At 49.0% G+C, this 13,442-nt stretch overlaps 1 protein-coding gene across 2 annotated transcripts in view; it reads right to left on the reverse strand.

The window, feature by feature from the left end:
- Nucleotides 1-9,615, reverse strand: part of ERCC3 (excision repair cross-complementation group 3) — a 70,979-nt gene extending 61,364 nt beyond the window's left edge. Inside the window, exons 1-8 of one of the 2 annotated variants that reach the window (XM_011980482.1) lie at nt 9,492-9,615; nt 8,948-9,153; nt 8,059-8,295; nt 5,775-5,824; nt 5,215-5,350; nt 4,864-5,028; nt 4,185-4,389; nt 2,238-2,552 (exon numbers count right to left, since the gene is read on the reverse strand). In XM_011980482.1, coding sequence (XP_011835872.1) covers nt 2,238-2,552; nt 4,185-4,389; nt 4,864-5,028; nt 5,215-5,350; nt 5,775-5,824; nt 8,059-8,295; nt 8,948-9,153; nt 9,492-9,519 — 1,342 coding nt within the window. In that variant the 5' untranslated portion in view covers nt 9,520-9,615. Of the gene's footprint in view, nt 1-2,237; nt 2,553-4,184; nt 4,390-4,863; nt 5,029-5,214; nt 5,351-5,774; nt 5,825-8,058; nt 8,296-8,947; nt 9,154-9,292 lie in introns of both variants that reach the window. The other variant, XM_011980483.1, reaches the window with a different exon arrangement.
- Nucleotides 9,616-13,442: the final 3,827 nt, after the last annotated feature.

Below are 13,442 nucleotides of genomic sequence, written 5' to 3' on the forward strand. Positions count from 1 at the left end.
CTCTACTGAAAATATAAAATTAGCCGGGTGTGGTGGCGCATGCCTGTAATCCTAGCTACTCGGGAGGCTGAGGCAGGAGAATTGCCTGAACCCGGGAGGCCGAGGTTGCGGTGAGCCGAGTTTGCAGTCCTGCACTCTAGCCTGGCCAACAAGAGCGAAACTCTGTCTCAAATTAAAAATATTAGCCGGGTGTGGTGGCACACACCTGTAGTCCCAGCTACTTGGGAGGTTGAGGCAGGGGAATCAGTTGAACCCAAGAGGTGGAGGTTGCAGTGAGCCAAGATCACACCACTGCACTCTAGCTTGGGAAACAAAGGGAGACGCCATCTTTAAAAAAAAAAAGAAAGAAAAGAAAACTTGGATCACGGTCATGGTTGCACCGGCCCACAAATTTACTAAAACTCATTGGATTATATATTTACAAGGGGTGATTTTATGGTATAAAAATTAAATCAATAGAGCAGCTTTAAAAAAAGGTTTGCCCATGATACCGGGAGAAGTAGGGCTCCTATTACATATTGACTAAGGATCAATATTCCGGGCTTCGAATAAAACACATCGCCCCCATCGCGGGAAGGGTTTTTCAGTGCCCCTAACCCAGGTCTTAGAGGGCCATTAAGACACGGATTAAGCTGAGCAGCACAAGAAAGAGGGAGGGAAGAAAATATCATTTTCTAAATGACTATTGAGCCAGTGATGAAGCAAGCTATGAATGTGAACACTCCTGTCTGCATCCCACTTAAGAATTATTGGCCGGGCGCAGCGGCTCACACCTGTAATCCCAGCACTTTGGGAGGCCGAGGTGGGTGGATCACAAGGTCAGGAGTTCAAGACCAGCCTGGCCAAGATGGTGAAACCCTGTCTCTACAAAAAGTACAAAAATTAGCCTGGAGTGGTGGCAGGCGCCTGTAATCTCCCCTACTTAGGAGGCTGAGGCAGAGAACTGCTTGAACCCAGGAGGTGGAGGTTGCAGTGAGCTGAGATCACGCCACTGCACTCCAGCCTGGGTGACAGAGTGAGACTCTCTCTAAAAAAAAAAAATAATAATTATTAAAAGCTTTACCCACCAAGGTAGCCAGTTGGGTGGGCTACACAGCAGTCCCTCTCCCAACCTAACAACTGGAAATTGGTTTGTCTGTTCAGCACGCGGACAGCTCAGCTCCAGCCTGCTTACCTGGTATGGTGTGCACTTCGTCCAGGATCATGAGGCCCCACTCCTGGGTCTTGAGCCACTCCATGACTCGCTCGGCCTCCCAGGACCGTTTGGTGGTGTGACCCAGCATGGAGTAGGTGCTAATGGCAACGGAGCAGCCGATGGGCTTGTCCTTGGCATCAGAGGTGAACCGGCAGATCTGGCTGTCATCAATGGTGGACCACATCTTGAACTGGGCTTTCCACTGCTCCACTGAAACGGCTGAGTTGCCCAGCACCAGACAGCGTTTTCTGACAGTGCATGCAGCAGTCACACCAACCAGGGACTTCCCAGCACCTACAAGAAACAAGAGTGCACCCAAGGACAGGTTGAAATGAAGGACAGGGACAGGCAGAATGACTCACAAGTACAGCAATCTAGGAAAATGCCTTGCAATAGCCCACACAGCTGACATCTGTGTGACACACCCTGCTCCAGCCTGTTTTCTTCTTTATAATGAGACATGCTCACTTCACACACACATGAGAATTAGCAGGTGCTGCGGCCTACTGTAGCACTTTACATGCATCTCATTTAAATGTTAAAATCTCAAAACAAACTGGTGAAAAGAGAAATGCCTGTTACTGTCATTTTAAAGATAGAAAAACCTGGCTGAGCCACCTTGGCACGGTGGCTCACACCTGTAATCCCAGCACTTTGGGAGGCTGAGGTGGGTGGATCACTTGAGGTCAGGAATTCAAGACCAGCCTGGCCAACATGGTGAAACCCTATCTTTACTAAAGATACAAAAATTAGCCAGGCGTGGTGGCGGGCGCCTATAATCCTGGTTACTTGGGAGGCTGAAGCAGGAAAATAGCTTGAACCCAGTAGGCAGAGGTTGTAGTGAGCCGAGATGGCGCCATTGCACTCCAGCCTGGGTGACAGAGTGAGACTCTCTCTAAAAAAAAAAAATAATAATTATTAAAAGCTTTACCCACCAAGGTAGCCAGTTGGGTGGGCTACACAGCAGTCCCTCTCCCAACCTAACAACTGGAAATTGGTTTGTCTGTTCAGCACGCGGACAGCTCAGCTCCAGCCTGCTTACCTGGTATGGTGTGCACTTCGTCCAGGATCATGAGGCCCCACTCCTGGGTCTTGAGCCACTCCATGACTCGCTCGGCCTCCCAGGACCGTTTGGTGGTGTGACCCAGCATGGAGTAGGTGCTAATGGCAACGGAGCAGCCGATGGGCTTGTCCTTGGCATCAGAGGTGAACCGGCAGATCTGGCTGTCATCAATGGTGGACCACATCTTGAACTGGGCTTTCCACTGCTCCACTGAAACGGCTGAGTTGCCCAGCACCAGACAGCGTTTTCTGACAGTGCATGCAGCAGTCACACCAACCAGGGACTTCCCAGCACCTACAAGAAACAAGAGTGCACCCAAGGACAGGTTGAAATGAAGGACAGGGACAGGCAGAATGACTCACAAGTACAGCAATCTAGGAAAATGCCTTGCAATAGCCCACACAGCTGACATCTGTGTGACACACCCTGCTCCAGCCTGTTTTCTTCTTTATAATGAGACATGCTCACTTCACACACACATGAGAATTAGCAGGTGCTGCGGCCTACTGTAGCACTTTACATGCATCTCATTTAAATGTTAAAATCTCAAAACAAACTGGTGAAAAGAGAAATGCCTGTTACTGTCATTTTAAAGATAGAAAAACCTGGCTGAGCCACCTTGGCATGGTGGCTCACACCTGTAATCCCAGCACTTTGGGAGGCTGAGGTGGGTGGATCACTTGAGGTCAGGAATTCAAGACCAGCCTGGCCAACATGGTGAAACCCTATCTTTACTAAAGATACAAAAATTAGCCAGGCGTGGTGGCGGGCGCCTATAATCCTGGTTACTTGGGAGGCTGAAGCAGGAAAATAGCTTGAACCCAGTAGGCAGAGGTTGTAGTGAGCCGAGATGGCGCCATTGCACTCCAGCCTGGGTGACAGAGCAAGACTCTATCTCAAAAAGAAAAAAGACAGACTGAAAAACTAAAGCAGAGGAGTACTTTGCATTGCCCACAGTCACGGGACAGTGACACTGCTGGGGCCCAGCATACCTAGCCCACAGAAGGAGGGACTTGGCAAAAGAGCACTATTATTATTACACAGCGAACGGGGCTGAGACTTCAGGGATGCGCTACGTGTGTACAGAGAAGATGAAATTCCAGGAGCTTCTGAGTTTACTACCATCCACCATTTAAAGATCAAGAGAAAAATCAAGCTTTTCCATTAAACAGAGAGCCTTCCTTTATTATAAAAATACATTCTGTTGAGTTACCAGGAGTAAATGCAAATAAAAAAAATTGCAAAGTGAAATAAAAAAGAAAAACACCATCAAAAAATCCTTGGAGTTTTGGAAAAAAAGAACCTCCCCTTCCCTGAAGACCTTGCCTCTGTAAGTCCTCAGTGGGGTCCCAAGGTGAGTCTGGTGTGACCTCTGGCCAAGAAGCCAGGCTAGGACCTGACATTACTGAGGATAAGTGGTCAAACAGGTGCCCAGGGGGCCACTCCTGCCTTTCCCTGGACTTGCACACCATCCTAGTCATCCAGGAACACCAGCGTTTCTGTGCTAGGGAGTCTCCAAATACACAACCCCTAAGGCTGATTCAAGAACAGGAACCTAACGCCACTATGTGCAACAGCCCCTTGCCATTATTACAGTCTCACCCCTTATCTGCTCTCATTTTTCTTCACTGCCTCTAGCACCACCCAAGATTGTACACATCTGCTTACCATCTGTCTCTTCCCCAGAAGAATGAGCTCCATGAGGTCAGAAGTGTTGTTCTAGCCACCATAATACTCCCAGTGTCCAGGCCAAGGCCCATGCACAGCAAGCACTCGAATACTTGTCAAGTCATGAATCAGGGAGTCACCTGATCTTGGCTTTTTAGCAAAGTGTGATTTAGTGACATGCACAGAGAGAAAGCAAGAGGCAGCTGGCAGATCCAGACACAGCAGCCTGGCCACCTTCTTAACTCCAGAACCACCTACCGCAGGGAAGAACAATGACCCCCGAACGTGCACGCCCGTTTCCAAACATCTTTCTCAGGCTCTTCTCCTGATAGGGTCTGAGGACAGCTGTGGGCTTTAGGTCAATGTTGATATCAGGGTTGACAGAATCATTCCGGAAGTCGTATTCTGCCAAGAGAGGGTACTCCAGGTGGATGCAACGTTTCTGGAGTTCCTCAATCATTTCCTGGAAAGTAGGCACAAAAAAGGTTTTAAAATCTTAACTCCAAAGTGTGCTCAAAAACATCACATCTTGTAACAGGTCTAATGGTCAAACAAGTGGCATTCTGTCTAAACTTCTACAGTTTTAGATCTTGCTCAGTTAACAACTGGGATAAAGCACAGAAAAGCAACCCAAACTAATAACACTTTCAAAATGAAATCTAATCAGCAGGCAAAATTGACCTTCAGGCACTGTTTCTCACATCTCCTCAGCAACCTGTGAAGACCAGCCTACAGCCTGAAAAAGAGGACCCTGGGACTTTAAATCCATCAAGAGGAATGATGCCATGGCCCACAGATAATGAAAAGTAGAAAGCAATGCAGGGACCAACAGGGATTCCTTTCTTTCACACAGACTACAGGCAGGGTCGACACAGGGCTGGACTAACTTCTAACAGCAACTCAGTGAGGGAACCAGGAGGAAGGTCCATTCACTAACCTGCTTGACTTCAAAAGATACCGTCTGTGTCTCTTCTTCTTCTTCCTCATCCTTGTCCATTTGCTCATAGAAGTCAAACAGGTCCATGGGGATGTCAGATTTACCCTGTGGATCTGTCACTCGGGAAGTGGAGGGCCCACCACTGCCTTCAGCAGTCTTAGAAATCTGTGAGAGAGGTAGGTGCTGAATGTGCACACATCATTTAATTCTGCTGGTATCAAGCAAAGGGTGAAGTTGTAAAGGGAAGAAACCAGCAGGGCTGCCAGGTTGTAAATGCTGGGTAAAAGTCACCTGAGAACTGAAACCCTAAATGCCTGCCCCCACCCAAGGGTAGCCCAGGAGTCCACGTACGGCAGATTTGCTTGTGAAAGTCTCTGTGATGAGCTCAGTGGCCTCCCCTTCAGAGTTCCTTAAGCGGCATTCTCGGATCACCGGGTCCTGGAGAAGATGCTGGATTACATCAGGGTGGGAGCTTTCAACGAAGTATCTGCAAGCAGGGGAGGAAGAAGCAGTCTGCTGACCAGCAGGTACCTCCTCATGCCACTGCTCATTCAATCAGACGGTCTGGAAATACAAGCCTCAAGACTCTCCCCGCAACCCTTCGCCCAATCTGTACTATGAGCTGCTGGCCATGATTTAACATATGAGGGTTGTGGGCAAAGCCCCACTTTGAGGTCAAGTAAGCGGGGGCCTGAGCCCAGCTCCATTGCTAGAAGAAATACAGTGGCCAGTGGACGAGTTTCCAGTCTGGGCCACACCTCTTGTTCCTCTTCTTTTATCTGTGCTTCAGAGGACTGTGGTATTGGCACAGAGCAGACAGCATAAACATCAGGTCCTTCCCATATCCCTTTATTCCTGCTGGTGCGCAGAGTGACCATGCCTCGGGACAGGCCTGTCACGGAATCTCTTACCTGTTGTGCTTCAAGACCAGCTTGACTTTTCCATAGCTGACAGTACACAACTGCAAATAGAGATAACACCCAATAGGTAAATGTGCAGCTAACTCAGAACACATTCACTACTGGTCACATCTTACCCCAACCAACCAAGTGAAAAGTTCATTTTACTTTAGGGCAATCCTAACGGGTTCAGATCTGCCTAAACTGAGCTTTTCCCACTGGCCTCTGCTTTCTGAGAACAAAATCTTCCTCTTGCCTGGCTAATTCTGATGCACATCCATTCAGTTATAAAACGCTGCTTAAAATCTCCTTGCATTCTGCCTTTCCTCTCTATTCCCACAGCCCCCACCCTAACCTGAAGACCATACCAGTATTACAACAACTCTTTGCACAGAGTATGTGCACAGTAATTGCTGCTTAAACAAAACGCAAAGCCTCTTCACCAATGCTCCTATTTCCCCAAATAGAATGTAAGCATCTTGATGGCAGAGAATACAGCTTAAATCCTCCCAGGTTCCCAACCACCTTTAGGAAGGAATACAGTAGAGGCTGTGTGGCAACAATAAAAATTTGCCACTGAGGCCAGGCGTAGTGGCTCACGCCTGTAATCCCAGCACTTTGGGAGGCCGAGGCAGGTGGATCACCTGAGGTCAGGAGTTCGAGACCAGCCTGGCCAACATGGTGAAACCCCGTCTCTACCAAAAATATAAAAATTAGCTGGGTGTAGTGGCGGGCACCTGTAATCCCAGCTACTTGGGAGGCTGAGGCAGGAGAATCGCCTGAGCCCGGGAGGCAGAGGTTGCAGTGAGCCAAGATTGTGCCACTGCTATCCAGCCTGGGCGACAGAGCAAGACTCCGTCTCAAAAAAAAGAAAAAAAAAATTTGCCAGACTTTAAGTGGCTGCCTGTCCCCGCTGTTGTCCCTGATCCACCACTGCAGTGTGCCAACACCTACATCCCTGCAGGCAATTCGCAGCCAAGACTGAGCATAGCCACAATGTTGGTACAAGGTCCTCTCCTTGGGCACACTTTCTTTTTTGTTGTTGTTTTGAGGTGGAGTCTCGCTCTGTTGCCCAGGCTGGAGTGCAATGGTGAGATCTCAGCTCACTTCAACCTCTGCCGCCCGGGTTTAAGTGATTGTCTTGCCTCAACCTCCTGAGTAGCTGGGATTACAGGCGCCCACCACCATGCCCAGCTAATTTTTGTTATTTTTAGTAGAGACGGGAATTTCGCCATGTTGGCCAGGCTGGTCTTGAACTCCTGACCTCAGGTGATCCACCTGCCTTGGCCTCCCAAAGTGCTGGAGTTACAGGAGTGAGCCACTGCGCCTGGCCGGGCATACTTTCACATCACAGGAAAAGAGAGCTCTCTCCAGGACTCCTGCAGCTTCTCTGGGACTGCTTGCAGTGCCATACTGAATTCCTGCGGTACTCTTCTGCCACTCCAGATCCCAAGGTCTGAATCTGACTCCCTTTGGATCAGCCAAAGGCAAAGAAAGCCACTGTCCATCTCTTTTAAATGGCATTCACCCATCTCTCAGAAGAAACCCAGCATGTTCAACTATTAATCACATGGAACCCTCTTTGTTCTGTCAAAAACAACATCTGAAGTTGTTTTTGACTTTCCCTCATGGAACTTGTTGACATTGGTCTCTTGCAGATACTTAGCTTTAGACAGACTTTACCACCTGTGTTAGTCAGCTTGGGTTGCCATAACAAAATTCCACAGACTGGGTGGCTTCAATGTTAGAACTGTATTTTCTCAGAGCTGTGGAGGTTGAAAGTCCATGATCAAGGTATCAGCCGATTCAGTTTCTGGTGAAGGCTCTTGTCCATGGACCACCTTCCCATTGTGTACTCACATGACAAGGAGAGCAGGTGAGAGAAAGCATGCTCCAGTGTCTCTTCTTACAAGGACGCTAATCATATCGGACGACCTCATTTAGTCTTAACTACTTTCTTACTCCAATTACATTACCATTGGGTATTAGGTTTTGAAGACAGAATCTGAGGGGAACATACCCAATTCCCAAATCCTCCCTGGCTACAATGGGCCTGAATTAGTAGCCCCTCTGTGTTAATACGCATGGCTGGGAGCAGCTCATGAGAAGCGTGGCCTCATCCAGAACACAATGCTGGATCCAGAGTGTAGCGGCTGGGGTAATCGGTCGTTATGCTCCCCACAGGAAATCTGAATAGCATATTCTCATGGCTGCCACAGGCTGACAATATGGAGCAACTATGCCCATTGTTACATTAGCAGGGCAGGTGGAATTGCTGACCTCAGCTGCCACTTGCCTTAATAAACTGCATAATTCCATCAGGGACTCCAGTCTTGCTGAGCTTCCTGAGGTACTCGGTGATGTCACTGGTTTGCAGCCCAACGCTGACGGCTGCATACAAGGAGTAGGCAGTTAGTTTGTACTCATGCACATGGGTTGGTCGGCACACTGGCTCTGCAATAGCCACCAAGAAGTCTTGGGCGTATTTGTAAACTGGAGAGAAGGCTTCCAAGAAGATATGGCCATCAGGAGCCTGAGAGACACCAAATGGACAAAATGGACAAGGAAACATGAGTTGCAGAGACGACTGGACTCTTGCCCGTATCATTATCAAGAAAGAATAAGCTGCCCAATACCACAGATATTCTTGCAAGCACTCCTTCAGACAACCGTGGGGCCTGTTACTTTAATCAGATACAGAAGAGCAAAGAAAAATAGAAGAAAATGTTTCCAAAGTCAACAGCTGTTTCCCACTATTCTGCACACAGAAAGCCCATCTTACTGGCTATCCTCAAGTTACCTTTCGGCTAAATTTCAACTAAATGTAGAACATTAATTATTTTAAGTAGAGCAAAAGCTTGCTACTGAACATGTCTTCCATTATTTGAGGAAACAAATTGTTACATGATACATGCTATTGATTCGGCAGATGAAAGGATTTACTACATGGGGTAGGGCTGGGGAAGCAGTGAGAGTAAACCGAGGGGTTAGAGCCGGAGGAAGCCCAGGCCCGGCCGGCACACATGTGCGCAACCGCTGGGCCGTTCCACCGAGTGGATGAAAGCTCTCTCCCGGCCGATTCTAGGGGCAGTAGCCTGCATGTCAGTTTTGACTCTGAGAATGCCCAAGATTTAGCCGCCGCTCCGCACACTCCCGGGCCCTGCCCAAGCTAAGGGCATGCTTACCACCCAGAGGGGCCTGGAGGTGTGGTCGTCCTTCAGCGGCATCTGCAGCCTGTAGTCCTTGGCTCCATATTCATCCACCTTGGTGCCGGACTCATCCACCTGCTTCCCCGCCGCCGAGGGAACCGCTTCCTGAGGGTCGTTCCCAGGGGCGTCCTCTTCATCATCCTCTTCATCCTCATAGTGCCGCTTCCTGGATTTCTTCTTGTCTGCAAGATACCGACATACAAATAAGCCCAGCAGGAGTCTCGGGTTCCCTCCGCACCGCTGGGCAGCATTTCACCTGTGCCGCCGCCGCAAACTCCTAGCTAAGAGCCACCAGCATCCCACGGGCGTTGCGCCCCTCACCCGCCTCCCCCAGGCCGAGTTCGCCGGGCTGCGCCCAGGTCCAGCATCTCTCCCGCCCAAAGGCCTGTCCCGACGGGGTGCGCGCGGGAGGACCGGCAGGGTCGCCCGGCGCGGAGAAGCCGGGAGCAGCTCCGAGGCAGAGCGCGGGGCAGGGCCGGCGAGCGCAGTCGTGGCTGAGCGTGCCCGCGCCACGTCTCACCGCGGTCCGCCCGGTCTCTTTTGCCCATGGCAGCTACAGCAGCAGAGAAGGCCCAAGCTCCCACAGCAACGCCGCGGCATCCACTGTCGGGGACTTCCGGCTCAATCCGGAAGCTCCTTGCTGTCCACACAGGACGTCCCGCCTCTGGGCGCCGTGATGGCGGGGGCTGGAAGAGCGGGGAGCTGGCGGCGGCAGGCGTCGTTCGTTTCTTTACAACTGAAGGAAAATACTGTGTGTTGAGCACCTGCGTAATGCGCGAATGAAAGGCCTTATCCTCCCGGAACTTAAATTTTAATGAAGCGATGTGGGCAATAAAGAAATTTGATAGAGACAGAAAGAGAGAGAAAGAGAATATGACCTAAGTCCATGGGTAAGGAAGAATTTTTTTTTTTTTTAATTAAAAAAAAATTTGGCTGAGTACGGTGGCTCACTCCTGTAATTCCAGCACTTTGGGAGGGTGAAGTGGGTGGCTCACTTGAGATCAGGAGTTCAAGGCCAGCCTGGCCAACATGGTGAAACCCCATCTCTACGAAAAAAAAAAAAGTAGCCAGGCATGTGGCACACGCCTGTAGTCTAAGCTACTTGGGAGGCTGAGGTGGGAGAATCACTTGAACCCAGGAGTTAAAGGCTGCATTGAGCTGAGATTGCACCACTGCACTCCAGCCTGGGCAACATTTTTTTTTTTTTTTTGAGACGGAGTCTCGCTCTATTGCCCAGGCTGGAGTGCAGTGGCACGATCTCGGCTCACTGCAAGCTCTGCCTCCCGGGTTCATGCCATTCTCCTGGCTCAGCCTAAATAGAGCAGGTCAATAATGTGGGTTGGCCTCTTCCAAATCAGTTGAAGGCCTTAAGAGCAAAGACAGGTTTCTCAAGGAAAAAGGAATTTTGCCTCCAGACTGCAACATAGAAAGTTCTGAGTTTCCAGCCTTTGGACTCAAGACTACAACATCAACTCTTACCTGAATTCCCAACTTGCCAGCCCCCACAATTGCGTGAGCCAGTTCTTTAAAAATAAATCTCTCTCGCTCGCTTGCTCAGTGGGCCTCCTGGTTCTGTTTCTCTGGAGAACGTAACACAGATTTTTGGTATGGAAAATAGGGTACTGCTGTAACAGATACCTAACAATGGGAAAGTGGTTTTCGAATTGGGTAATTGATAGAGGCTGAAAGAATTTTGAGGCGCATGATAGAAAAGCCTCTACTGTCTTGATGAGCCTTGGTAGAAATATGGACATTAAAGGTGATTCTGGTGACGGCTCGATGGAAAGGAGAAATACGTTATTGAAACTGGAAGCAAGTGATAGAGAACTTGCCTGAATTGTATTCTGTTGGGTGGAAAGTAGAACTTGTAAATGATAAGCTAGGACATTTTAACCATTTTCTATGTAATGGTTAAAAGTGAGGCCTGGGCCGGGCGCGGTGGCTCATTCCTGTAATCCCAGCACTTTGGGAGTCCGAGGTGGAGGATCATGAGGTCAGGAGGTCAGTACCAGCCTGGCCAATATGATGAATCCCCGTCTCTACTAAAAATACAAAAATTAGCTGGGCATGATGTCGCGCGCGCCTGTAGTCTCAGCTGCTCAGGGGGCCAAGGCAGGAGAATCTCTTGAACCCAGGAGGCAGAGGTTGCACTGAGCAGAGATCATGCCACTGCACTCCAGCCTGGGCAACAGAGTAAGACTCCACCTCAAAAAAAAAAAAAAAGAAAGGCCTGCTTTCTCTTTACTGCTTATAGTGAAATGTGAGAAGAGATACACTGAAGGTGGAATTGTTCAACAAAAGGAACCAGAACTTGAAGATTTGGATCATTCTTAGCGTACTCACATTGTTTAAAAAAAAGAGAGAGAGAAAGTATGCTCTGGAGAAACACTAAGGATGTGGACAACCATTTATTTGCAAGAGATTAGGTGCATGGCTTATAGACCCAATGACCCATCTCCACAGAAACCTGGACAGTTTTGACTGGGGTACATAGATGGGATGAAATAAAGGAAGGCTGTTGGACTTCCAGGATTCCACAGGTAGGAAAAGGATTGGCAGGGGCAGTTCAGAGGCCAGTGAGCCTGCTTCCGCCACCATGCGACTGAAGGGGACAGGCTTGGGTTTGAACCCACTGCCACCACCTCCTCAGTTCTGAGGGTGTAGGACTGCAGCCCCAGTGGGTCCTGAGGAACAAAGCATCAAGCCATTGAGGATTATTCTCAAGCCTTGAAATCCTATCTCATTGGCCCTGTTAGGTGTCAGACTTGCTTGGCGCCTGCAAGTCTTTTTCCTTCCCATTTCTCCCTTTTGGAATGGAATGTGTGTATCCTCTGCCTATCCCATTGTAATTTGGAAGCAGATAACTTACTGCTGTCATGGGTTCATAGATAGAAAGGAAATTTGCCCCACCAGGAAACCTTACCCAGCGTCAATTGATTTGGATGATTTCAGTGATAAGATTTGAACTGGTATGTAGATGATATTGGACTTGGAGTTGATGCTGGAATGGCTGACTCTTGTTGACGTCGAGATGGGGTGAATATACTTTGCATGTGGGAAGGATATGAAGTTTTAGGGGCCAGAGGACAGACTATGGGTTGAATTGCGTCCCCCATTCCTCAAAAAGTTATTTTTTGTTTTTGAGACAAGGTCTTGCTGTTGCCCAGACTGGAGTGCAGTGGTGCAATCTGGGCTCACTGCAGCCTCGACCTCCTGGGCTCAAGTGATCCTCCCTCCTAGCCTCCCAAGTAGCTGGGACTACAGGCATGCCACCATGCCTGGCTCTTTGTATTTTTTTTTTTTTGTACAGATGGGGTTTCGCCATGTTGCCCAGGCTGGTCTTGAACTGCTGGACTTAAGCTGTCCATTGCCTTGGCCCCCCAAGTGTGATATTAGAGGCGTGAGCCACTGCACCTGACCCAAAAAGGTATTTTGAAGTCCTAACCCCTACTACCTCTTAATATGGCCTTATTTGGAAACAGGGTCTTTATAGAGGTAATCAAGTTAAAATCAGGTCATTAGGGTGGGCCTTAATCCAGTAACTGGTCCCCTTATAAAAAGGGGAGCACACACATTTGTGTCGATAGACACACAAAGAGCACCACGTGCTGATGGAAGCAGAGATTGGAGTTATGCTGCCACAGACCAAGGGATGCTATCAGAAGTCGGAAGAGGCAGCTGGACACAACGCGGTGGAGCACATGTAGTCCCAGCTACTCGGGAGGCTGAGGTGGGAGCCCAGAAGTTTGAAGCCAGCCTGGGCAACATAGTGAGACCCAGTTTCTAAACTATAAAAAATAAGTTGGAAGAGGCAAAGGAGGATTCCTTTATGGGTTTCAGGAGCATGGTCCTACTCACACCTTGATTTCAGACTTCTAGCCTCCATAACTGTGAGACAATAAATGTTTTATTACAAGCCACCCAATTTGTGGTACTTTGTTACAATAGCCCCTATTGTTGGACACTTAGAGTTTCAAGTTTGGAATTTATAGATGCAACTTACAACCTTCACAGTCTATTTCCACAGGTTAATTCCTAGATATAAATTGCTGGATCAGAGGATATACAAGATTCTGAAGTTTAAGACAGGGTCTGGTTCTGTCATGAAGACTGCAGCACAGTGGTGCGATCTCAGCTCACTGCAACCTCTCCCCCAGGCTGAAGCGACCTGCCCACCTCAGCCTCCTGGGTAGCTTGGACCACAGGCATGCACCACCACACTTGGATGATCTTTGTAGTATTTGTAGAAACGGGGTTTTACCATGTTGCCCGGGCCGGTCTCAAATTCCTGAGCTCAAGCGGTCCGCCTACCTCGGCCTCCCAAAGTGCTGCGATCACCATACCCGGTCTATTCTGAGGTTTCTGATTCTGATTTTGAGATTTCAATTCTGAGGTTGTGTTAAGTTGCCCTCTATAGCAAAGTGTGAAATTATCTCCACCGGGCGCGGTGGCTCACGCCTGTAATCCCAGC

Source organism: Mandrillus leucophaeus, unplaced genomic scaffold (genome assembly GCF_000951045.1).
Source record: "Mandrillus leucophaeus isolate KB7577 unplaced genomic scaffold, Mleu.le_1.0 Scaffold213, whole genome shotgun sequence".
NCBI classification, from domain to species: Eukaryota; Metazoa; Chordata; class Mammalia; order Primates; family Cercopithecidae; genus Mandrillus; species Mandrillus leucophaeus.